Raw genomic sequence first — 26,874 nt, 5'->3', positions numbered from 1 at the left:
TCACCCTGTGCCCCACAGCACGCCGTTCAGTCGCCTCTCGTCTCTTCCCTGAGCGTGACGTCTCCGCTTCCCATTGGGGGAGGCAGCGGCTCGCGCTTCCGGTGCGGCGCGGCGCGGCCGGGTGGGGCCAGCGGAGCGGGTGAGGCGCGGCGGGATCGTGTCCGGCAGCGGCGGGATGGAGCGGCCCGAGCGGGCTGCGGCGGCGCTGGGTGCTCAGCCCCGTGCCAACGGCTGCAGCGGCGCGGCCCACGGAGGGCTCCGCAACGGCTACGTGCGCGGCCTGCCCGCACCCGACACACAGGTCAGCGCGGCGGGAGCGTTCTGCCGCCCGGGCGCGGCCGGCAGCGGTGCGAGGGAGGTGGGGGGGGAGCAGCGCCCGGCTCGGGGGTGTGGGACGGACGGGGCAGCGCCTCCGTGCTGGGCTGGGCTCTGAGCGGGCCGAGGGCAGCCGGCGGGCCTCGGGGTGAGCTGGGGGGAGCTGCGGCGGAGCCCCGCGAAAGTTCGGGTCTCTCAGCCCCGGCGGTGGCCTGGAGCCCGGGGGCCCAGCGGGTAACAGCGGCCGGGCCGCTCCCCCTGTCTGGGATGCCTGGCTGTCCGGGCTGGCCGTGCCTGTGCTGCTGGACTTCTGTGGCTTTAAACTCGAATCCCGCTGCCGTGTAACAGGTCCGTGCTTTAGCAGAAAGCAGAAGTTAGTTCCTTGACGTTGCTCTGTCACTACAGGTGCGATGTGTCCTTTGAGCAGGAACTTCCTAATCCGGGAGAGTGAAGGCTTTTGCTCATCTTGCTGTGTTACGGCTGTGTTACTGTGTGTTTGCGCCTTCAGAGCTCCACTCGTTTTCCTGCAAAGCACCAAACTTTTGTGTGATACTGTTAGTGGTTCTCCCAAAGGGAGTCCCAGCAATATGGAACTTCTTGTATTGGAGGCCCACGCCTGGTACTGCTGCTGGAGAAAAGCCTTCCCTGCTGGTGTCCCTCGTATTGCTCCCTGTTTTCCCCTCCAGTTCCTCAGGGAAAGCTCGTGCCGTCACCGAGTGAACCAGGCTGAGAACTGATGCAGGCTAAAGGCACAATTCTTGTTTTTCTTCCATGACCTGAGTTTAAACCAGATTGTTTCCTGCATTGCCTTCCCTGGGTGGGCACCCACAGGCTTGCCCTGGCACTCGGGAGTAGGTAGCACGCTGTTGGGAGTGAGCAACCGGGGGAGGTTACAATGCCTTTGCTTGGCAGCAGTATCAGTTTATGCAGGTTTATTGTTGAGGAAGCTACGGCGCTGGCAGTCTTGCTTTGCAGACACCAAAAATTGCTCACTATAAAACCTTAGGTCTAAATCTTTGTACTAAGCACAAGTAGTGGTGGTGTTCTTCCCTCCCACCCCTTCCCCTGGACTATTCCGCACATTTAAAATAGAGGTTCTGCTTCAGAAGAACAGCAGGGGATGGGGTGAGGGAACATTTTCTTCAAGGGCTGTGTACAGCTGCCTGTTTGGAAAACGTGAAAGATGAGCATGTGAATGGAAAAGCTGAAGAAGTTCAGTGTGTTATGAGAACTTATATTCAGTTGTCGGCTCGTGTGTGATAGTGTATTTGAATACGTCTTGCAAACCAGAGGCACTTGAGATGATCGCTTCTAAAGGGAGGAAGGCTCACTGCAGTGCTGATGATCGTGAGACATCTTAGCAAAAAGTTGAAGTCTAGTAATGTAAGGTGGTTATAAGAAAGCTTTAAAGCTTTCTGGCACCTGCTTGTTGATCAAGAAGTTGTTTATGATTAGAAGCCATGTGTTCCTTTCTCCAACATCTTACTTGGTTCAGATCCCTGACTTTCCAATTGAGGCTCAAAGTGTTGAAACCTTAACTGAGGCTTGGGACTGCTCAGGGGTACTCATAGTTTACAGCTTTTTTCACATATCATCTGTGCTAGGAGTTTAGGGCCACCAAAGATACAGTCATGGAAACAACACAGATTTGGCTGTTTGTTTGGCTTTTTTTTTTTTAATCTTCATTGCTCTGATAGGAGAGCATGTCAGTGCTTATCGTGTGTTAAGTATATTTGTCTGTGTAGGTAAATGTTTACGTATATGTACATACCGTGTATAGCACTTGAGGATATGGAAGTGGCAAGATCTGTGGAGTGCAAAGTAATTGAGTACCAAAAAGGAGATAGCTTATAAGTGCAGCAACTGGGTAATAGAAAAGAACAGCAAAGTAAAGAATAGACAGGGAGAAAGATTCTTATGCGAGAATGCCTATTTGGTGCCTGAGAAGTAAGAGGCAAGAAGAGAGGTAAGGTCGAGAGAAAATTAATACAAACAGTTGATGGGAAGAGGAAGGGGAAGGAGAGCCTTTGGTGTAAGGAAGTGTTGCAAACACTGATGATTTATCTGGAAAAACCTGGAGCTTGTGAGAGTATCACTCAGATACAACACCACACCTTCCCGTAGGGTTACGTAGGACAGGCAGGCTTTATGTTTTTTTAACAGTGTAGAAAAGTGGTAAGATTAACTGTACCTAAGATGTCTGTGCTGTAAGTTACTCGAGTAAGCTTTATTTTATTCATTTTTTTTCTCCTATTAAAAGGTTCAGGTTAAAAGGTGTTAACTTTACAACACAGACTTCAGGTGGTGCTTACAGCTCTCACCCCAATGAGAGACTGATATTTAAAATATAATGTACCCTACTGCCATTCTGGCCTGAACAGAAGAGGGTGGGAATGTTCACATTAAGTTTTAAATATTACTTCATCTCCTGCTGGGATCTAAACTGCTAATCCTTCTTCTTGCTAAGAGAAGAAGAAACCACTGAAACTGTGGGAGCTGACTTTGGCTGCCTTGGAGATAATGAAATATTATCAGTAGCTCAGAAAGGAGTAATTTGAAGTTAGGATTTCAGCATATAAAGAAAATCATTCTGTTGAAGTACCAAGATAAAGAAAGCTGTTATTTTGCTTTCCTAGGAAGTCCTGTGTTCAAAGTACTTTGATTCTGCAAACAATTGATCTCTTTAGAGATTCAAATTCAGTGAGTGCAACAATCTCACTGTAAGCTTTTTTGTTAAAACAGGAACAGTAAAAACGGTTGAAGAACCATCTAGCAATTAAAAACCATGGAAACTTAGTGAAAAAGTGAGTAACTTCTGACCCTGTGTACAGTTAAGAGTGTGTGGTTAAAACAAACTAATCTTTGAGTTCTTGTCCTTTAGTGTAATACCACGCTAGGTAAGATGAAGGCCTGGCAGCACAGAGAGTATTGTCTTGAATTGAGGAAATGAACATGGCTGGGAAAGAAAGCAAGACAAGTAAAAGAACAGTGAAATGAGCTCTCCAAGTTGTGCGTGATTCTGCTTTTTCTGTCCTTGTGGTCTGTTGGAGAGTCTGCTATGTGGGTTCAGTAGGAAAAAATGGTCCTGAACTTCTATCATAGACGCTTTGGGAATAATAAAGAGTGCAAGAATAATCCCTTCTTCTTTCTGTGATACAATCTTAGACTGGAATGTGTTTCTCCAATGCGGTGTCTTTCTCTGAAACAAACAGCTAATGATTTTTTTTAAGATTGTGTTAGAATAAATAAATTCTTGCTTAGAACAGGGAGATTGGGACCTGCTTAGTAAGGCAAGAGGCCCTTATTTTCCATGTTGACTTATTGTAATGTGTCTGCTACTCTAAACAGAAGTTCACTAATGTGGTTTTCTGGACCTCTTAAGTGAGCTTCTCACCTTACGATGGCTTCTCTTATAGTTTTAGATGTTGTGGAAGAAATAATCTCAAACTAAACAGAAGAAAAAAATTGGAATACAGGGTTTAGATTTCAAGTTCTGTATTTGTTGTGCACAGTACTTCCAAGTCAGTTACACAGGAGTTGGAATGATACAAGGAACCTCTAAATTTCTGCATGATTCACGGTTTGCCAATACTGTGCTGGAGTGATCTCCAGGTAGTGTTTTATATACATCCTTAAGTAAACAGGGTTTCACGTGACTTCCTCAGGAAGGGAAGGAATACTTCAATTAAAGGGAGGGGGATGACTGAGAAAGCTGAATTCCTTTAAAACTGTTACAAGTCCTGAATTCTCACAGCATTAGCATCAGCAGCATAAGGTTTTGTCTAGTAAGTTTGGCGTGTACATGCTGACCACAGCTTTTGTGGTCCTCTGAGCTTACAATTAATCAGATTGCACAAAATCATCTCATGAAGTACTTCAGGGTGCAGCAGAATGCTGGCTCCATCCTCGTTTTATAGATGCTTCTGCTGGAATCAGTGTGAGACTTCTGTGGGAGACCGCACTTAGGAAAAAGAGAACAAATACTGGAAGTTTTTCTCATTACAGCAAGTTAATGATTGCAGCAACGTGAATAACCTTTGTTTGAGGTGAATGAATAACCTTCACTCGAGATAAAGGTTAAGATAAAGATTTTTTAATAACTATCTGCTAATATTTTATATTAACGTAAGAGATTTGAGTATGAAATTGGTTGGGTTTTTTGAGCCTGTTTGCATTTTAAAATTTGCATATAATTAACAACAGACAGAAAAATTGAATATTCTTGGTTCTTAAGAACTAAATCTCATAAACATACTCACAAGGAAGTGAGAGCACGTGGAGTACTGTGCCCAGTACTGAGCTTTCCATTAAGATAGTCGCGCATCCTCATCAGTCGTTGAAACCATTGAAGGGCCAACCAGAGGCTGAGGAAACTGAAGCCCATGAGGTGTGAGGGGAGGCTGAGAGCTAGATTTCTTAGCCTAAGGAGGAGAAGGTCCAACTAGTTAGTTGGTGGTTGCAGAAGAGATGGTTCCAGGCTCTTGGAACTATGCGGCAATAGAATGAGAAGCAAAATATGTTATTTGGAAGAATGGGAAATGTTGAGTAGATATTAAGGATTTTTTTCTTTCTGTGAGAACATTAAAATGCTGGAAGGAGTTCCCCATGAGGCTGTAGGCTGTCCTTGGAAGTGTTCAAGTCTAGGTTGAATGTGGTCCTCAAAACCCTGCTGTGCTCAGACCTCCTCTGAGCTAGGGATGGACATGATGGCCACTGGAGGGTTCTTCTGAACTGAGTTATTCCATGACTGTACAGATGAACTCCTGGACTGCAGGAGTGTGCCCTGGGTTAGACATGAGTGTTTAATCCTTGAACCCTGATTAAAAATATAGATGTTAGGGTTTTTAGCATGTATTCTGAGGCTTGTGTCAGACACAAAGAAGTGTATTACGTTCAGTCTCTAGCTTGGCTTTTTGATTAACTACATGCGTTACATCAGTAACGTAAAACTGAACTGAATAGAAAATTGGCTGACCTAGAAAACACTGTGATCTCCTTCAGATGTTTTAACTGACAGAACTATTTCTGAAAAAGCCTATCTGTGCATGAGGATACTTTCCTAATACCAAATGTAATTATAAAAGTCTATAAGCCTTTGTGGAAGGAACAGCAAGACAACATCTTTCTGGCTAAATGAGTATTGGAAGCCATCGTATTAAATTAGTGACTGTAACATCAGTGTCAGGCTTGTCTGAAAATTTCTTTATCCATACTAGTATAAGGACAACCCCACAGTTAATGTGACTGGCTTCTCTTAAATCCGTGTGTGATACTGAGACCAGTTTGAATAGAATGTTGAAATTATGTTGAGACGGCCATTTCAATTTAAGCTACTTTCTTCCTCAAACGCTCTGATAACGTTTTATAACTATATGCAAAATCACTTTTTGTTAGTGCGGCTACGTGAGTGGTGGCATTTTGTAACCAGTTCTTTTCCTGTCTTAAATGTCCAGCAGAAGCTGTTTTCCTTAAATAAACGTCATACTTTCAAACTCTTGACCAGAAAACTAAAGCTTTATCTTGATTTTTCCATTGACTTCAGTTTGTGTACAAGGAGCATAAACTGGGAGCCATGCTGAAGCTGCGGGCAGAACTACCGGCCCTGATTAAAACATCATTCCTTGAGAAAGAGCCATTCTGCCTTGAAAAGTGCAGCCCTGATGACTGCTTATAGTTGAAGAGGCAGGAGCTGAGATGCGTAGGAATTGATAGGCATTAGCATTAGCAAAAACTTGAGAGCCTATGGCTCGGTCTATTAGTGATTCACCTCAATCGTTCTGCCTTTGAAATTCTTCATTGCACGCTTAATAGCTGAATGTATTTAAGGCATGTTTTACAAAATGCTGTATATGTCAGCCCGATTGAACGTATTAGATAAGATAACGTAGTAGATCTAAGATGACTAGGTAAACTATCAGGAAAAAATGTATTCTCAGAGTTCAAATGGTCAGTTATCGATGTAACTCAGTACTAATCACAAGCAAAAACAGCCTTAATTATATCATTCACTCATTTGAAAAAGGAGGTGTACCTTTAAACTGCGAACATGTATGAGGGATTTATACTTCTTGTGTGGATATGGCAAAGGCATCCTAGTTATCAAAGGAGTGTCACATTTGTTGGGAAATAATATTTGCAGATTCAGATGACAGGCCCTTCAGATGCACCACAGTGATGAAGTCTGTCATATAAAACCTCCTGTGTTGGTTTTTATATATATATATATTTTTTTTTTTTGAAAGATTAAAATGTGACTCAAACCAGTGCCTTCTAATTTTGGTAGTGAATCTTAGTGTTTTTACCATGGCAGCAGTTTGAGACGGGAAGGCTAAGAACAAAGCAGTGCAAGAAGAAAGTCTGGAGGTGACAGGGAGAAGTTGGCGCCGAGTAAGTAATAGCTCAGATAGGGCTGCCTATGGGATGTTACCATTTAGTGCTGTAGGTTCTTTGGTTCTGGTTCTCTTGATTCCATATAGCAAACATGAGCTCTTTTGAGGTGCATGCCCTGTCTTTCCACATATTCCCTGTAGCTGAAAGGAATCTTTGACAAGAAAAAAAGCAAGCAGCTCTGGGAAGTAGCTTTTTATTATACGTCTCAAACCAGAAGCTGTGTGTCTCCTGGTGAAATGTGTGCAGTATGTGTGGTACGTGTCATGAGGAGCTCCTACATATTAATAGGAATTTCATGAAGTTGTCTTCCAGCAGCTTTTAAGGTGTTCACATCAAGTCAGCTGCGCTCATCTGGCTTTTGGTTTTCCTTGCAGCAAGAAATAGAGCAGTCGCTTTAATACAGCATGTCGTGGTTTTCCTAGCAGAGCAGTATAACTGCTTATGGTGTTCACTGTTAACTGTGTTGCCTGTGCTGTGCTTCTGTATTGTTTCCTCTGCCTGAAGTGTATACTGCTTGTGCAGGACGTTTACCATAGCAAATACAATAAACAACTTTAAAAGATTAATTGATTAAATCCTCTTTGTGCTGTCTGCAGTAATGTCTATGTATGTTCCTGTGCTTACACATGGCTTTTGTCTTCTCTAATGCTTTTGGAAGTTTACATGCTGTTCTGCCCCACAGTCCGAGTTTGACTTCTGTATGCTCCTCTGTATCCACCTGTTTCTACCATGCTGACTTCGAGGGAGCTCTTAGCCAAACTGGCTGCTGACATAGGTGCAGCAGATGCACTGAAGACCCTTTCTCTGATTGACCTCGAGAAATAAGTTTTTCATGATCAGATAGACAGGCTCAGAATAATGTTAGCTTGATGTGTGACGTGTTTTTCCTGCTGGCAGTGGGAACGTAATACTGAAATCCATATCTGTTTGCTTGATTCTCTTTCTCCACCTCGTAAATCCATGACAGGGTGACGTATGGAGGACCTTCTCTGGACACCTGTCCAAACTTAGAAAAAGCACAGCTGTGGAGGGTGCCAGCAAAAGCAAGTTTACTGTTAACGACTTTTATCAATTGCATTTTTCCCTTACTTTGATAACTCTGATAGAGTTGTCTGTGCATCTAGTAAGACAGCAGACGTCTCTGCTGGTGAAGCATCCAATCAGTTACATATCTAGTTGTGAATTTATGCTTAGTGGAGTGACTGCGTATGAGAGCTATGTCTGTGTAGAAGACATGGTTCTGTCCCTGATGTCAGAGGGCCTGTCATCGTGCTAAGGGATGCTGATGTAAGAGTGTTATGTGAGCATTTTGTTTTGTAATTGTCATTGAAGAATTTGTCTAAATTGAGACAAGAAGAAAAACCTTTTCTTTGTGGAGCTGGGGTGTGGTTCTGGTGGTCCCTGAGCTTAAGGCACTGCAAGAACTGATGCTGTCTGTAGGACAGAGGGTTCTTTAAAGCACAACTTTGCACAGCACTTGGGTAAGAATATAAGCTAAGGTGTGCTTTCACTGTGCTTGTGTACATCCATAGTCCCATCCTCTGCACCAGAGACAGTATCATGATAACTGTAGGGACTGTATGTAGGTCACTCCAAAAGTAATGCCTCCTATTTATTTCCATGGAAATCACAACAGTTACGAAGGACACAGGCTACTTGATAGAACAAATTCTCAGCTACAAGACACTGTTATTTTAACATAGTTACCACCATCAGCTATTTGTGGCATTGTCACCAGCCATGAACAAGAGCCTGCGCTCATCAAAATCTGTACCAGCGGAGGGCAATGTGCTGTTGCCACAGCTGAAACACATCACCCTGCACCAACTGTGCTCACATCCGCTGTTTAGTCTCTGTAAACATTCAGCAAGCCTTGATGAATGTCAATGGGTGCCATTTTTTCTGCATGGAAGAATTCAGTGACACACCTTTGCTTTATCCTTACTCCCATGTCAAACACTGTTTTGTCAGGCTGTCCTTCTGCTCTGTATGAGCACAGTGGTAGAAGAATACCAGGAGGTGAAATTCATTTGCCTTGAATTGATCCTTATATTCCTAAAAGAGTCTTTCTCAATGAAATGTTACTTTTGACAATGCAAAGCAACCTTAATTTTAGCATTTTTCACAAGCAGGGTCATCTCTAAGGAGAGAAAAGGTGCTACACGCTGTTCCTGATTAGAAGTGAGTTATTTATTCATCAGTAGCTATTGGTGATTAACCTCAACTGTTAGACTGTAACCTTTCGTCTCTTCCAGATGAACATCCAGTAACCTGAGAAAGGCATTAGAAGCTTTGATGTGATCTCCATTTATTAGACGTTAAGCCATTTGAGTTGTCACTGCCATCTGTCTGCTCATCCAGAAATGAGCAACTACTTATAGACAACTACAGGTAGTAGATGTTACACATCTCCAGAGTAGCTGCTATTCACAGCCCAGGCTGTCAGCGTGAGGACACCAAATTCAACTGTAATTCATCAAGTTTTGAAATTGCAGTAACTTGGGAGCTTTGCTGCATGATGCAGTAAAATTTTATGGCTTCATGAATTGGAGCTACAATAATAAAGTTAAGAGCTCTTGAGAGTATTAGGGAAGAGAAGGCACTTGTGATTTTTTTCCTTTGCAGGGTTGGCTTACAGAGTCTGCTGATTGTCATTTGCTTCTGCCCCTCCCCAGCAGCTGTTCATTCTTGTTTGTTGATATCTTTGAAATGAGTTTGTGGAACAGCGGTGTAAAGATTGTTAGAGTCTAATAAGTAACTTTCTGCAGATCATTGTATTTCCAGCCTGCGTCAGTTCTGTGTTGTTGGCGAGATGCTGTGCTGAAAGTCAGCTTAGCTTTCATTGTGCGAGGTAGAGGGTGGTGCAGATGGTTCAAAGTGGGAGTGAGTGGGACAAAGGGAGACGCTTTGGTTGGCACTGTTCCTCAAGAAAACATACTGTGAAACTCTGGCCATGATAAAAAAAAAAAAAAAGCTTTTAAATTGCCTTCACCTTAGCTGCAGTGTAGTAAGCCTAGGAGCATTTCTACACTTGTCCAAAATTTTCTAACTTAAGCTGCCACTGTAGGCAGTATGTTTTAAAACTACTTCAGTATTAAACCTTGCCTCAAAGCACTGCAGTTCCGTTATTTACATCTGGCATAAGTGCAGCTGCTAAAATACATTTCTACAGTATCTTTATTTTGTTTCCATGCATGTCCCGGTTCTCAAGTCTTGACAACAGAGCACTACATTGAGAAATTCTGTATTGCTCTGCAAGCAGCTGGATGCGTGTTAGCAAAGGAAAGAGGTAGAAACGGATACTGGGGAAAAGGTAGTGCTGAAGTTCATGCCCAGTTATTGACTGCATAGCTGCTGCCTGTTTGTATCTATGAAGCAGACACTTGCTTCTAAAAAATTAAGCTCAAGATAATAGTACCAGGCTTGAAATATGGACTTGCTACAGCATCTGGAATGAACAGATGCTGGTTTCCAGAGAAAGTATTGTATGGAAAGCACGTGTGCTTTAATTGATTTGTTAGCTGTTATAGAAGTTACTTCAACTCTGGCTTCCCCTCCCCTATGAGCCTATGTATGCCATACAAAAATGACCTGTGTTGTCCTGCTGGCTATTGCTATTCTTCCTTGATATATTTAGGATCATCCTTTTCCTTAAGTGTTGATGTTTCTTTGGTTAGAATGTTTTAAAATAGACTCCTTATTATATTTGACTGTAAACTGAAACTTGAGTACAGTCTAGAGAAATTCAAACATCATTGTTGATCTAGCCCTTTTTTTCAGTGTGCTGTTATTATTAATATAGTAACTTATTATAGCTTATCTTGGTTTCCTTCTTGTCTTCCAGCCACTCCCTTGTACATTAGGCAACACCCTACATAGCACATTTGGAGATCAGAAAGTTACAGAATTGTATACCAATAAGTAACCTAGTTAAAACTATGACATTTTTACAACTGTGGTGTTACATTGGGTGAGCACTTGCCTTGTTATTTCAAATATTTTCTGTAATAGTCACCAATACACTGAGTTAACCATACTTGAGATGCACACATATTATGCAGCTGGTCAAATTATTTTCTTCAGGGGATAGCTTTTAGGTAATAAGATGATGTGCTGTGTGGATTTTATGCAGAAAGCTTTGCTTTGTTCTGTGTTCTGACATATATGCAATGTTGAGGCTATGTATACAATGAGTTGTTTGTCTGTGATGCCATGTCCGCCACATGGATGAGTACAGTGGTTATGTCAGCATCTTTAGGCTTAAGGCTATGGAGAAACACAGAGGGTGCTTGTTTTCTTACTGTAATGTGGGCTTCCATAGCAGAATCTCGTTTGAATGTCGTCCAGTTTTTTTGATTTCATAATCCTTGAGAGTACGTTATTTATCTTATAGAGCTGTTCATTTCTGTTTCTGGATTTCTCTGGGTTTTCTGTTTGGTTGGGTTTTTATTGTGGGTTTTTTTTTCCTCTATAGTAGGTCTTGGAAACCTCTGCTCCGTAACTTTGGTTATGTGAAAGTCTTGGTGAATGAAGAGGCTTTTACATACCACCCTTGTATGTGGAGGCTAACAGTGTTTGTCATGGACAAACCTAGCTGGAAGAACTTGGAGTTGGGTGAGGGGAGGGCAGAATCAGTTACAAGATCAGAGGGATTACTCAGAAATGCCTGTTTGATGTTCCTTGAATGAGTATCTTACAGCTGCCTCTCTTTAAATTTTTGCTTCAGATAAATCACATCGTGCACAATGGAGGATTATACAAAAGGCCTTTCAATGAAGCTTTTGAAGAAACACCAATGCTGGTTGCTGTGCTGACCTACGTAGGCTATGGTGTTCTCACTCTCTTTGGGTATCTGCGAGACTTCATGCGGCAGTGGAAGATTGAGAAGTGTCAAAATGCAATAGAAAGAGAAGAACAAAAGGTAAAGACTGGGAAATTTCAATGTGGGAAATTATGTGGCTGAGGCTATAGTTTAAGTATTTATTTGCAGAGCAATATTGTTCAAAGTTTTCTACTGTTCTCCTTGTATCCCAAATGCTCTGTGTGTTATGCTAGTACCGTCGTGTGGTTAACCCAAGTAAAGGAAACATTGTTTTGTTTATTTTTTGTGGCATAGTTATATGGTCTAGTTTAATTGAAACTACATCAACAATTATATCAACATGTTGCGTGATGCCTCAGCTGCAGAAACAAGGGTTTGAGGGAGAAACACCTCATAAGGCAGCACCAGCAGCAAGAGAAATGCTTCTTGAAGGATCTGGCTGGAGTTTTGCAGCAGTGGTATGCTTTCTGATGCTGTTCTGGTGGCTGTGTTTAGATTTGGAAACATTCTTTCCGGCCTAAGTAGCTGCAAAGAAAAGCTTGCTGTAAGAACCAGAATGTAAGCTGGATGATTTTAAACTGATATGAGATTCAAAAGAGTAGTGGGTTAGCTAGTGAGTAATTTGAGGCACTGACTCACTGATAGCATTTGAAAAGAATTTTGAAAACCTATTAGTGTAAGTTTCTGTTACCAGTTAAAAAGTCTTGCCATCTCCAGCAGTTAGTCTAATACAGATAATCTTAAATTGTTTAAAATAATTCTTAGAGGCCTTTAGTCCCCACTCAAGTTACTGTTAAGGAGCTGCTACTTAAACTGGCAGTTTGTAAGCTATTTCCTGCTAACTCTCAGTGTGAGCTGTCATAGCATAGTGTGAATACCAGTGAGCTTTTCTCCAAAAGTCAAAGTTGATTGGCTTACTGTTGCTGACCGGGGTTCTGTTTTTCTCAGTCACCTTGGGGAACAGATTCAGCTTACAATACTTCAAGGCAGTTTGTTTTCCACTTACTGATTTCTGGTTCTCTGGGCAGCCACACCAGCAGTTAGAAATGGCTAGTAGAAAATGAGGTGGGGTGAAGCAGCTCAAGAATGTAAACAAATAACTAAGGATAGGAGGGTGTAAGGAGGAAAGACAAAAGAAGAGTTCTTTTAGAGGCAGCATTAGGGCAAAGTTTGTATCATGCTGTGGTAGATGAGTAAAGATGCAGTGCCAATGCCTAAAATGATTTCATGGTAGCTTCTTTGTATAAGTAGCATGTGGTAGAATTAAGCTGATTCTCAGTAAGGCACATAATTTCAAAACAGAAATATTCTTTCAGGTGTTCAATGAGGAATTGATATTTCATGTTTGTTAACAGTGCTGGAAGCTAAATTTGTACTATTTCCAAAACTAACTTCTGGAATCTAGGAGTAAAACTTTCATTCTCTTTCAATATCCAATATCTGAATGAATATTGCAAGCTAAATCTCCATTTGTATCTCTGTGTTGTTTAATTTAAGCTACTTTGGTTTATATCACCTGAGGATATGACACCATTGTATTTTTTCTACTTACATCTTGGAAATTGATGCAGAAATGAGCCAACAGCTGCAAAAATGTACCAGTGATGGATATTAGAATAGAAGTTTAAATATTTGTACTCATGATACTTGAGGGCTAAAAAGAGCTAACTGAAAGATTGGTTACTGTATGTCTGTGAAACCCTTGTTCCCTTATGAGTGGGAAAGGTGCCTGCTTACAGTAGCCTTTTTCCGCCAGAGCAGTGATAACTGTAACAAGTGATTGTTCTTGAAGTGACCAAGAAGACCTCAGGCAGCAGTTCTGATCTGGGGTAGATTATTGATATTAGGTTCTCCATAAAGACCATCGCAGGTGACACAAGCAGAGAGTTTGTTAGCAACTCATTATCCCAGTTCAAAAATAAATTTAACCTTATTTTTTTTGTTTGTTTTATAAATTAATTCTAGCATTGCATCTTCCCTTGAAAGCGGAACTGTTTAACAAGTAAACTTCCCAGACAGATTAATTGAAACTCCCTCTGTGTTGACTTTGAGGGAAGAGCTGCATGTGTTGTGTTTTTGTTTTGTGCACAAGATTTCCATGGATGGATCTAGTGAGAAGCACTTCTATCTGAAGGCTCTATTTGCTGTGTATCGCATCATGAATAGGTCAGTGAATACTGTGTATGAATGAAAAATAGGAAATCCTGTTAACAAAAGTTTTGTTGTGAAAGAAATGCCTGTTAGCATACTTCCCTAAGTCATGTTTTTAGTGTTTAGGTTGGAATAGCTATTTCTGATGCTGGGCAAATAGAAAAGTGATCATGTCAGGTCTAGAATATACGGTACTTGACCTCACATTTTGGTGCTTTGTGCTTTTTTGTCTGCAAATAAACTGATGGTAGCCTGTTGCAGTGTATGCTGTGTGGGAGCCAGGTTTTGTTTTGGTACAAGGGGTGCTCAATGACTTGTTTTGAGGCATTTTCACATACTTGAATCTTTCAAGCAACTGGCTGACAGCCCTGCTATCTTTTAGTAAAGAAGTATAGATTCCAGTGTGCAGGAAAAGCTTAAAACTCCTGTTTTTTGTTTTTGTTTTTTTTTTAAATCAATATATTAAATCAGAGAAGCCCTGGAGTATTTTCTAGCAGATTTGTGACCTCTTTATGCAAAGCACTGTTTTTATTACATGAATCTCAAATTGATTATAATTTTCTTAGCAATCAAGCAAAACAATTAGCTTTAGTTTTCTGAAATAGTTCATAGAACACTGTGTAGGTGAAGAGGTCAAAGCAAAGGCTTTGGAAGTAGCTGTGTAGATGAGCAGTATGAAAACGTTCTGTGTGAGCAGAACTAAATCACATAGTACAAGGAAATGTTCCATCCAGGGCTGAATGAATGTGTCCTGAATTCATAGAATTGAAGCATAAGGATATTTTTTGTGGTGTGTTTCTGAAAATGATTGTTGTTAACAGCGCTGAGTAAGCTTTGGTCTGGAATGTGGTTGGGGGGGGGGGGGGGGAAGCCTTCTGATTTTTGTTGTTTTGTTGTACTTTATTTCAGTAGCATAAGTTCTTCCTGAAACTGTTGCATAATATTGTGTGCACCAGAACTAGAAAATGAAAGTGGATGAAGATAACTGGAAGAGTAGGATTTCCAATGCGTTTATATTGGGACTGTCTCTGACAATGGGTAAATATCTTGTAACTTGTTGGAGAGCAGCACAAAGCAATGAGTGATTCTAGAAAAAACTAGTATTCACTCACCAGTGCTACACAAAAAGGTAAAGGCTTTACTAGTGCTGATTACCAGGAGGGAGTAGTCTTTGTGTTTTGGCATCAGTTAAAATATATCCATCTGGGCTTTTTCTGGAAACCGGTATGTGCAGCATATCCTGTCAGAAACATGGGTCTGTTTTAGGCATGGGTGAGTGGAAAGATAAAACTTGTCAGTTACCCTGGAATCAGTGTACGTGTACTCAGTTTAACCCAATGCTCAGTTATAACTTCCTCAGTAGCCACGCTTGTAGTATTTAATAGGTAAAATGAGAACTGCTTTTACGCTTATCCTGATCTGATTTCCCTACTAATTACGTTGTCTATTTTGTATGTGGAAGCAACTGTCCAAATGGGGATGCTAACTCTTTAAGGTACCTCTCTGTGCTTGATAGCTTCCCTGTGTCTACAGTATTACTGGTATCTGAAGCTTTCAAACGTTCCTACAGTTGGATTTGTGTGAACAAGTATGTTTGGGGTGGTGAACTGGAGACTTGCTCAGTGATGTCTTAGCATCTGCGTGGCTCATTGTAGGCCTGCTGAGAATGTAGAAGTTGCCCACAGTTGCTGCTGCACTTTTTCTTCACTCACATAGCAGTGAGATGGAACCAGCCTTTTTCTTTTTTCTTTTTTTTTCCTTTTAGAAGCCTGATGTCTGTTGCATTTGCCTATCTGATTTTCATTCAGAGTTAGCTTTGTGTTATTAGGGAATGTGTTAGGTGAATTGCAGGTAAGCCTTGTGGCACCATCTGTTAGCTTAGGTGCAATGCTCTGAAAACTTGTCTCTAGAAGCAACGTAATTGCTGTGTTTGCATGTTACCATGCTCCAAGCTAATGGTTACAAAGCTCTCATTATGACCTTCACTTGTATTACTAATTTACAACGTGATGAAATCTTGAATGTACAAGTTGCCTGTGCTAAGGCGCTGCACCCCAAGGGAGAGTTTTATTTTTCCCTTGGTTCAGTTCCTTATTGACATTGCTATACTTTTCAGGCTTCTGGAAGATCTCTAGTCCTTAAGTTTCTGCATCTGGAATTGTTTTACTAGTGATGTTCTAGGCTTTTAATACTTCCTTAGCACTCTTAAAAAGTAAGGCTAGTGTCCTGTATTGGACATGGGTTCTTTTACTCATAATTTGTTCCTTGAATTTCTGTTAACTTTTGAAGCACAGTTTTGTTTGTTTGTTTTGGTGTTAGGATAATCTGTAAGGTTTAAAGAACTTCACAATAAAGTCTCTTTAGAATTTAAAAGTTATGCTGCTCTCTTGTAAGACTGTACTTGTATTATATCTTGGAGGTGTCAACCTGTCGTGGGTGCCTATCTTTCTCTCACCAGTTGAGCTTGTTAGTCTTCCTGCTTTGTCACCTTGTGTTTCAAAATAAAACATGATTTATCTGATTAGAAACATGAGGTAAGATTGGACTGCATCAGCGCAGGCATACCTGCTTGAGTTAGAACAGTGACTAATTTGCAGCCTCCACTCCTAGCCGAGGACCTTGGCTAAAGTTTCAGTTGACTTCCTGGGTCACATAGTTAATGTGCTTCAATAAATACTGCAAAGCCAAATTCTTATGTGAAGTGGTTAAGAAAAGCTGGAAGTGGTTAAAAATGTCTAAGATTATAACTAAACTGAAGTTCAAATCTATTAAATTTTGATTTTTTTTCTCTTCACTTTATCCACCCCTATGAAAGGTGCTGTAACAGAGGCTTTCAGGCACTTAGCAATTAACTATTTGGAATCTAAGTCATGAATAGAGATCTTAGTGTATTGCTCCAAGTATTGCCATGCTTATCACCACTCTGTTAGAGTAGAGTAGCTATGTAACTTTTTATATATGAAGTAAACTTTTGAATGTGTTGATGTTTTTTTTGTTTTTTGTTTTTTTCCCATTGCAAAAGAGGCAAGTTTGTTAGTGATTCAAGCCTGAAACCTACCCTCTGTTTGGGACAGTGAGATACTGAAGGTGAGGAAGGTTAGAGTTGTGTTACTTCTTCAGAAAACTAATGATTTTCTAGAGGATTACATTATTTGTTTACTTTCTACCTTATTAATCCAATTTGACAGAAGGCCTTCGGAGAAGACATGGCAAAAGTGAATTGCAAACTATACTTGAGTAAAGTAAAGTACATTGAGTAAAGGAACGTGGGAGAAATAATTACCATCATAAGTCTTTGAAATCTCATTCCCATTGTTTTCCTTTGCTGAGGAAGGACATAGAATGACTTGGGTTGGAAGGGACCTTAAAGACCATCTAGTTCTGATGCTCCTGCCATGGGGAGGGTTGCCCCCCCACTAGACCAAAGCCCCATCCAACCTGGCCTTGAACTCCTCCAGGGATGAGGCATCCACAGCTTCTCTGGGCAGCCTGTGCCAGTGCCTCATCGTCTTCTGAGTAAAGAATTTTCCCTTAACATCTAATTCAAATCTTCCCTCTTCTAGTTTAAAACCATTCCCCCTTGTTCTTTCACTATTGGACTGTGTAAAAAGTTGATCTTTATCTTTTTGTTTATTCTGTGAAGGAGAGATCACTGGCTATATTTTGCTTTTCCATAATTAAATGATGAAAAAGAGTATCTTTATGCCTCCTTGGCATGTCATTATGCGCAGGCAAATCAGAAGGGAAAGTAGATGCAGCAACATTTACCTAGAAGCAGTCTTTCCTGTCTATCTTCAGGTAGGAGGATGTAAAAAGGTGAATCTAGATGGTTCGTTTACTCTAAGCTGAAAGATGTGAAACCATAAAATGGGGAAGATAAAGGAAAACGTACTCTTCCTTCAGTTGAGCATTGCAAGTCGAAGCTTCTCAGTACTTATTTGTGTAAATTGTTATTAAAGAAACTGGCATAAATGCTCCCAGTTTTGCTTCCTTGTTAGAAATACCAGGCACTAGTATTTGGTCAGACAGATATTCTGTCTTATCCTGCCACCTAAAATAAAATGTCTCTCTCTATATTTTCATGTATGATGTGAAAAACAGGAAGAAATGTGATGCTGGCTCTTACCTTTGTCATAAATCTATCTTTTCCTTTTGTAGAGTTTTACAAAGGCTTGTTTTTGTGACAGTAGCGAATGAATTATGTATTCTTATCACCACTGAACGTCAGGCTGCCTTTAAATTTAATAGTAGTAATGGAATCTCATGACTTTGAAGTATTTTAAGGCCAGAAAAACACGTTCTTGAGTGCTCAGATGTCCTTGCTCTCACACGTAGTTTGACATTCTTGTGTGTCACTCAGTTTTCCTGAGAAACGTTGGAAAGGAAGCGAGAATTCAGGAAACTCTCGTGCACAGAAATCCTGTGGGACTGAAGTCATGATAAGCTGTGGAGAACAGAGGTGCCATAATGTAGTCTAATTGTTTGGCTTCTGAATAAAAAGATGTGATAAGTTCTAACAATAGCTCTGTAATAATAGTAATGCTGCTTTATGATATGCATTTCTTACATACAGAAGATATAACAAGGTACCTCAACTTTCTCAGTGCCTTCTCACTTTCAGGTAATTCTGCACTGGTATGTGCTTTGAGAAGCAATAATACTGTGTTTTACCAACTTGGGTTGGAGTTTTTTCAGGACTTAAGAATGAAGAGTTTTCAACTTCTTCCTGCATTTTCTTGATTTGTTTTATTTTACAAGTTATACTCATAGATTCAGAAAACACCTTATTGCTTTTATTACCAGTTTGCTGTATTGTTTCCTTTCATTTTTGGTGTGTTTCAGGACTTTGTCCCATTGTATCAGGACTTTGAAAACTTCTATACCAGAAACCTCTACATGCGCATTCGAGACACCTGGAACCGTCCTATTTGCAGTGTGCCTGGAGCCAAAGTGGACATGATGGAGAGAGTTTCCCATGACTATAACTGGACGTTCACGTGAGTCAGATTGAAGAAAAGGCTTCCAACAACTGCTTCTTAGTAGGGTCTCTAAACGTGCATTGAAGGCTTTACGGTTAAAGGAGCAGTGAATTAAGTTTATTTTGAGATTCACACTGGCTGTTTTGAACCACATCTGGCCACCAAGATGATTTTATAATCTTTGGTATTAACACTTACTGATGACTCTGCATGTGTTAAGATTTCATAGGTCTATGCCTATAGTAAAACTTACGCTTTTGTGTGTGATGCACAGAACCTGGAGTAGGTCCTTTGGATTGCATTACTTGTGACTTTGTGCTGGTTTAGAGTTGGTCCAGACACTTGGTGAAACAAAACCAAAAACTTAAGGGTAGATGTGTTTTGTTGTCTTCTGGTTTTGTTTCTATTTTTAAATTGGTAATGACGTAGCACGAGGCTTGATATGAAGAGGTTTGCAGTGTAGTATTTGGTAAAAGTAGTTGTTTATCTCCTTGACTTTCAAGGGCAAAACAATTAAAACTTTTTTCCACTAAACTTTTTCTTTAATCTCCTCGTCACGTAGCATTAGCACAGCAGTGCCAGATGTGTTTCCTTTCCATGGTTAGAGGATATCCTGCTTGAGGGGCTGCCAAGTTAACTGATGAGATTTCTTAGTTTCTAATTGGAAAGCAAATTGTGTGTTTCTGAGATGGAGGAGGGACAGTGTCAGAAACAAACTGTTTGAAAATCCTGAAGTAATATTTAATATAATAGCATAACTGCCTCTTTATGTAGACTGTTGTGGGAATTTCCATTTTTAGTTTGTGACTATGGGAGAGGGAGAACATATTATCAAACTCAAGCAATGAAAAATGAGGATCAGTGCTGAAAAAATTTACTTGTTGATTCTATAGACTTTTTACTAATGTTTCAGTACATATTCTATTAAACTCAAAGAAGAGTCTTCTGGCTTAGTTTTACAATTTTGTGTGTCCTAATTTGTAATGGTTTTTTTTAAACACAGGTACACGGGGAGAGTGATAAAAGGTGTTATTAATATGGGTTCCTATAACTACCTTGGATTTGCACAGAACGATGGGACTTGCCAGCAGGCAGCAGCTAAAGTTCTGTCCCGGTATGGAGCTGGGGTGTGCAGCAGTAGGCAAGAGATGGGTAAGTTAGAGGAAGATAAGATGTTCCTTCAATGTTGGTTTCAAAGTATTTAATTTGATCTCATATCTTCTAAACATTATGTGTTCCAACTCTGGAACTTTAGACTAAGCAATAAAGAAATCATTTTTGTGAAGATAAATTGACCTTCTGGGTTTAGTTTATACAGCATAGCTGTTGATTTGCTAATGTTTACGGTGTTTCTGTTTGGTATTTTGAGAAAAGACTGTACTGGTTGTTGGAGATGTTTATTGTAGAATACGGCAATAGTGAAAGGTTTTCACTCTGAGTTTCTTCTGTTTTTATGTGCAGGAAACTTGGACAAACACGAGGAGCTGGAAAAGCTAGTTGCCAGATTTCTAGGTGTGGAATCTGCAATGGCATATGGCATGGGATTTGCAACCAACTCAATGAACATTCCAGCTTTAGTAGGCAAGGTATGGCTCAAGTTACTGGTAAGAGCACATCTAACAAAGGCTGTGTGGGTCCAGTTTTTTAAAATCTACTTGTCTATTTTTTTCTTTAGTGACAGTACCTGCAGATATTCTCTGTGGAAATTGTAGGTCACAGGAAAGATCACTAGCTTTGCAAAAATCTTTGGGCAGCAGCATCCTAGGGACCAATAGCACTCCAGATCTTGACAGAACAGCGTAGCATGTTATGGCTTGCTTCCTCAGGCTACTTGTTTGTATATTAAATGGTGGTTGATTGACTTAAAGGTATTTTGATGCCCTTGAGACAATAAGAATTAACAGTCATTCTGCAGGACTTCAGTGGGTGGTGAAACAAGTAATTATTGAAGCTAATGGCAGTTGTGTATCTTTATTTACCACATTAAGGCTGCAAATCATTTCTTAGCCAGTCTTGCCTACACAAGCTGCATTTATGTTGGATTTTTTTCCTTCAGTTGTTTGGGGTTTTTTTGTTCTTAAATTATCTCTGAGCAATTGAGAGCTGAAAGGTGTGTGCTTGACTACAAAACTTAACTTTTTCAATATCTTTCTTTTTCCCCTTTCTAATTCAGGGCTGTCTAATTTTGAGTGATGAACTGAACCATGCGTCTCTAGTGCTTGGAGCAAGACTATCAGGAGCAGCTATTCGAATCTTTAAGCACAACAGTAAGTATCAAATGGTGGACCTTACCTTTCTGCTGGGTCTTCAGATCAGATGGAAACTCTTCTACTTTCTAGTAGTTGGAAATCCCATTTCATGTAAGAAATCAATTGCTGTTACCTGAAAGGTCAGAAGACTGCTGCTACTATTTAGTCATTGTGAATTGTAAATTATTTTATGTATTCAGTCTCAAATAGTAGTACTTAGATCATTAATCTGGGCTGACTTGTATCTCTGCATATGAAGAGCAACATATTGCTCTCTGGTGGGTTTACAGGCAGTAGTGTTCTAATGTAGCTTCTTGTTACCTGGATAGCTCAGCACTATTAAACTCATCTAATAGTCCATGTCGCATAGTAATGTAGTCTTGAAGTTGTCTAGGTTATGATTTGAGGGAATAGGAAAGTTTTTAACTTTAGGACCAGATGCTAGCATGGTCGTGCATTAACAGAACCTTAACAATACAGATGTCATGGCTAAGCTTGACAAGTATGTGCTCATACAGTGTAGTACAAAGGGGATTTCAGGACATGAAGTGTTGATTAACTGTTACTTGCTGTGTGTATTTTGGAAACAGATACTTAGAATTGTCATTTTGCTAGCGTCAGCCTCCTCCAAAAGAGACATTTTAGTTTTCAAATTAAAAAAAAGAAAATAATTAGTCTCAGTGAAAGATGCATCATCTTCCTAATTTGTGAAGTCACTACCTTTGTTCTTCAGTTACTTGTAACTCGTAGTGCACTTTCTATATTATCATTCTCTGAGATCACATTGACTCTTCTTCCTCTGAAATCTTTGGTGGTGACAGCAAAGCTTGGGTGGCTCTAGTTCTTTTTCTTTCCTTGTCCAACTTGGTGGTAGATCCTTTACTGTGTCTCTTGTTTCTTTAGTCTTTTTTGCTTTCTTATTCTCTATTGTTTGAGTGTACTGGTAACACTTCATTTTTTTTGTTGTTGTTGTCATTGTTCTTCATCAGTCTTGATTGCAGCACAGTTTGGTTGCTGGACAAGATCACAAAACCTCTGCATTCATCTTCTGTATTTGTACAAGCATACTTCTGAATATTGTCCCATGTTCCAGAATTTTAGGGAGCGCTCATGGAATACAGTCCTGGGTATTATGTGAGGAGGACTTAGAAGCTCTGGCATTATAAGGAAGAGCAGGTGTGGAATTATAGGGTACAAAGTAGCAATGGTGAGACTATGGGTTACTCTAGAAATTTTCTACGTGTTGGGGATCCATGAAAGAGAATGGAATAGCAGATTATAAACTGCATGTGTACTGAGTACTGTCTTGTTATGGTCTATGCTGCTTTAATTAATCTCATTTTCTCCAAGACACCAATGGTTTCACTCATTATTTTTAGAAATTATTTTCATTTTTTCCCTACCTCATTGTGCAGTTTGTCCTTTTTATTAAGGTTAGACCTATTTTGCAGTCCCTCTCTTCCTTGAAAGATTAGAGCAGATGGCTTTTATTCTAGTATTTTCCATAACTATGCTAAATTCATCCTTTCTTCCATGGGAGAGATACTGGAGATGGGTTACTCCGCTGATTATTTGATATGTTGTCTTCTGATCACTATTTCTAACAGTTAAGTTGATCTGTTTTATTCTCTACTTTCTAATCTAGTTCTAGCTCATAAACTCTGCTTGCTGCTAAAACTGTTTTGGTCTATCAGTCGTCTTTTCATGATTTATGCTCTTCTTTGTGCCCCCGTATTTGCTTGTTTCTTGCTCAACATTTTAGTTTTTGTGGTTGGATTTTTGCCATCTCTGTTCCTTCCTCACTATTTTTTTTTCCTTCAGGACAGATTTCACATGTATGCATTTATGTTACATTGTTAGGTCTACTTGGATTATGTCAAGTGTTTTTAGCCAAACCTAGTAAGGTTTCAGATTACATGTCTAATAACAACATCATCTATCTAGCTTCTGGTATGCTTAACATTGTAATCTTTCCTACACTACTTCTCCCTTTTTCCTCCCTGTTTGTTTTTGTAGCTTCCCATTCCACACCTTTTGTCTCTTTGTCTTTTAAACAGAAAATCCTTCTTCTGCACTTTAGTCAATCTTCTTCTTCAGCTGATTATCTTTGAGCTTGTTCCTTATTTCTATACCTAAAGACACTGTTGCCCCTTACATTCCTTTCTCTTCTAGCAAAGAGATGCCTTCTTCCACCCCACATTCATTCTTCTCCTGCCCTCTTACTCCTTCTTTGCAACTTGTGCTAATACTTGTATTTTTAATTTAGGATGGTCAAATTCTTCATTAGAGTTTGTGTAATTACCCAGTCCCTTTGATCTTATCTATGGGCCTGCAGCTAGATGAAGCCTACGCTTACTGACTTACGTGTGGTCTCTCTTCTGTACCTAAGCAATTCGTGTGTTTTTGGAGTGTTGCTATCTTTTGTCATGTTAGAGCTCAAACCAGTAGCTGTTTTGGTACCATTTAACGGTAATTTCTGGTGCAGATATGCAAAGCCTGGAGAAGCTGCTCAAAGATGCTATTGTGCATGGGCAACCTCGTACACGGAGGCCCTGGAAAAAAATTCTTATCTTGGTGGAAGGAATATACAGGTACAAACTATTCTTTCTGTTCCTAAGACCCTCTGCATAAGATCTAGCTGCTTAGTGTTTGGGTTCCTTTGTCAAATCAAACGGAATATTATCACTTCAATTTAATCTCGCATAAGAGAAATGAAATAACTGTGAAGTATGTATGCCTCACATCCTGAACTTTCTGTTGGTAGCTGCACCTGGTAGCTGCACCTGGTGTTGCTATGTTCACCACATCTAGACCAGGTTTTAGAATTTAAGCTAAATTGATATTCATATCAGAGCTGAGGTCTTAAATTGCTCGTCTATTCCATTCTTTCTGCGCTCAGTGGATGATACTAGTGTGAATGGAATTATGCAACATGAATGTTGTTTTGTAGTATGTTTCACTGATTGGCATTAAAATCATCAATGTTACTTTCAGCACAAAAAAGTTCAAGTCTGTTCTTAGCCCTAAAAACAGTAAGCAAGTAGGATGTAGGATCAAAATACTCATGTTAGAGTGGAAGTAGGAAAGGGATAATTCATTTATTAAATCATCAGTGATGACATTCCTTTGCCTCTTATTGCTACTGCTACTACTTTTTCAGTATGTCATCCCAAAGGTGTTCCCAGCATCCCAAAGGGGTTAAGCAGGTAAAATATAGTTACCTGAGCACTAGGTACAAAGAGGACTTGTTTTTCAACTCTGCAAAACAGAAATGCATATAGAAAGTTCTATGTGGTCACAATTAATAAGAGTGAAGAATAGAAATTTTAGTGATTTCTGGCTTTGCAAAGAGAACCCCAACCATTAAGTCAACTCACAATTAATTTCTGTTTCTCAACAGTATGGAGGGATCCATAGTCCGTTTGCCTGAAGTGATTGCCCTGAAGAAGAAGTATAAATCCTATCTGTACCTTGATGAGGCTCATAGTATAGGAGCACTGGGTCCTACTGGTCGGGGTGTAGTGGAGTATTTTGGACTCAATCCTGAAGATGTGGATGTTATGATGGGAACATTTACCAAAAGCTTTGGAGCTGCTGGAGGATATATTGGGGGCAAGAAGGTAAAAAGCTGAAAATCTTTTGGCTGTTTGAGACTGGTGTTGTAGTGTTTTATTAAGCATTTCAATGTTGATTTATTTCTTAAATTGCCCTTATTGTCCATTTGTTTCATAATTTGACATGCTGTCTAGTACAATGAAAGTCTGCTCAAAGCCTGTGAGCCTAATCTAATAAAATACCTCGTAATTCCGTAGTTTCCATGTGGTCAGTGATGAGCATAGTTTGCAGAAAGTCTGGTAAGAGTATAATATCTTAGGAACCGGTAGGAGCCAGGAAGCAGGGATTTCTCAATATTACTTTTAATGAGGCAGGAAGAATGCCAAAAGCTTGAGGTTTTTCAGCTGATTTGAAAAGAAGCCATTTCTTAGCTTAGCCTAGTGGAGATCATTTCTTCTGGACTTGAGTAGTTTGCTTTTGAAAAAGGCTTTGTGTGTATGGGTACTGATTCCTTTCTATTGGAAGGTACTACTAGAACATACTGGCCTTTGTCAAACTCTGTCAAACTGCCTTTTGGCAAGGATGGTGTAGACAGGTACATGTGTCCCTTCTTATATCCTTACATGTGTATTACAGATGGGACTTACAGTAAACCTTTACTTCAGAGTAACACTCTACTGTTTTCCTGTCAGGACAATAGTTGTTTAGATGCTAATAGTGATGTACTTCCATCCATCTGAATGGGGATGGAACTTGCAAAAGTTCCTTTCTGAGATTTTTCTGCAGTTGGAATAAAATGAGTCTGACATCTTAACCAGAACAAAGCACCATCTTATTCTTTTTCCAAGGTAGTGGAATTAACTTTCTTGGTGTAAGGTGAAGCAGCCAGGAGTTCTTCATGGTTATATTTTAGGTACTCTGTTTGAGGGATTGCTTCAGAAGTAAGAGGCCTTAAATACTCCTGCCTGGATCACTTCAAAATCCTTTTACAACTTTGATTTAACTCTGACTCCAGGCAGACAATAACATAAAGATGCAGAATCATTCAGTTTTATAATATGTTCCCTGCTTGTGCTGTGGACAGGGCAGTCTTAACAATTTTATGATGGAATCTGTCTTGGCATTTGTACTGGCTTTTGTGATATTTTACTGGCACTGTCTCATTATTATGAAGGATTTTGGTACAGCTAAACAACAAGCAGCCTAGATCTGTGGTATGTTTATCTTATGTTCCCATACGACTTGTCTTTACACTCTAACAAATCTAGAATGTACACTTAATTGGGAAGTGCGGGAGTGGTAACTTGGATTCTTGCAATCTTAAATAAAGATAAAGATATAATTTATATTATGCTGGTAAATGGGAGAAAGTAGTGTTTTGTGACCTGTGCCCTGTTTGGTGATTTTTATGGGGAAGCAATTATATTGAGTGTGATACATACGCACCTATGGATCTTGCTTTCCACTATTTCACTTGTTTTATACTCCTATGATTATAATAAATACTCTTGAAACAAGGGTTTGCATACAGTTTGAGTAATGCAAACACCTTGTTACAATCTAATGCTGCTGTTGTTGCTAAGCGAATCTGTCATAGTTGCTTGCCTTTTATCAGTGGATACTCTTACCCTGGGACATAATTATAGGTAGTCATGTCTCTGCTGTTTATGCTTCAACTGTTCATTACTTATACTGTAAAATAAGTCCTTGAGCTACCTGTTCTTTTCCAGGATGTTCTAGAAGAGGTTTGTTGTAATAGCTTAACTTACTGTGTTGTTAAAGCATTTCTCTGGAGTGCTGAAAAAGCAATGTCTGATGGTCTCTTGTGTTTTGCTAGGAGCTGATTGATTACCTCAGGACTCATTCGCACAGTGCTGTGTATGCAACATCACTATCACCTCCTGTTGTGGAGCAAATCATTACCTCCATGAAGTGCATTATGGGTGAAGATGGTACAACTTTTGGTGAGTCTTTGCAACGTTAAGCATGTGGAAGAGGCCAAACAACTCACGTAGAGAACACATTCGTGATTGCCTGTTGGCTCATGTAGATTTACTGTTCTACTTGGCATATCAGCCTAATAAAGGTGTAAAGTGTTTTCAGTTAAAGGTAAGTCATCCTAGGGTCACACATTTTTAAAAATCCCTTTTTACTTGAGGAGCTAGAGACAGAATTCAAGATCAGTGGATTTAATACACTGAGGGAGGCGTGTTCAGCTCTCTTGATTCAATTTTTCCCTTCATGATAGATAAGAAGGGGGAAGATCTGTAGAACTCCTTGATTCATGCTAAGTCCTAAAGCCAAATTTATGCAACTTATTTGCCTGATAGGTAGAAGTTTTTTTTTTCAGGCACGAAATAAATAACTTACACATCACAAGTGCAGGCTGCCTTGAAACAGAAATTGTACAGCA

General features: G+C 40.0%; 1 protein-coding gene and 1 long non-coding RNA gene across 4 annotated transcripts in view; one reads left to right on the top strand and one right to left on the bottom strand.

Moving 5' to 3' along the window:
* The window catches only part of LOC107053523, a 31,595-nt gene extending 31,388 nt beyond the window's left edge, over positions 1 to 207 (bottom strand). Inside the window, exon 1 of the long non-coding RNA XR_006939514.1 lies at positions 5 to 207. This is a non-coding gene — a long non-coding RNA (uncharacterized LOC107053523). The remainder of the gene's footprint in view (positions 1 to 4) is intronic.
* The window catches only part of SPTLC2 (serine palmitoyltransferase long chain base subunit 2), a 58,272-nt gene continuing 31,511 nt past the window's right edge, over positions 114 to 26,874 (top strand). Inside the window, exons 1-9 of one of the 3 annotated variants that reach the window (NM_001006483.3) lie at positions 114 to 301; positions 11,432 to 11,626; positions 18,521 to 18,675; positions 19,661 to 19,809; positions 20,119 to 20,243; positions 20,831 to 20,924; positions 23,392 to 23,497; positions 24,307 to 24,526; positions 26,299 to 26,425. In NM_001006483.3, coding sequence (NP_001006483.1) covers positions 176 to 301; positions 11,432 to 11,626; positions 18,521 to 18,675; positions 19,661 to 19,809; positions 20,119 to 20,243; positions 20,831 to 20,924; positions 23,392 to 23,497; positions 24,307 to 24,526; positions 26,299 to 26,425 — 1,297 coding nt within the window. In that variant the 5' untranslated portion in view covers positions 114 to 175. Of the gene's footprint in view, positions 664 to 1,862; positions 3,120 to 11,431; positions 11,627 to 18,520; positions 18,676 to 19,660; positions 19,810 to 20,118; positions 20,244 to 20,830; positions 20,925 to 23,391; positions 23,498 to 24,306; positions 24,527 to 26,298; positions 26,426 to 26,874 lie in introns of those variants that run through there. The other 2 variants (XM_046941775.1, XM_046941776.1) reach the window with 2 other exon arrangements.

This window comes from Gallus gallus, chromosome 5 (assembly GCF_016699485.2).
Source record: "Gallus gallus isolate bGalGal1 chromosome 5, bGalGal1.mat.broiler.GRCg7b, whole genome shotgun sequence".
Lineage (NCBI taxonomy): Eukaryota > Metazoa > Chordata > Aves > Galliformes > Phasianidae > Gallus > Gallus gallus.
The sequence above is the reverse complement of the archived record's forward strand: the minus strand, read 5'-3'. Positions and strand labels throughout refer to the sequence as shown.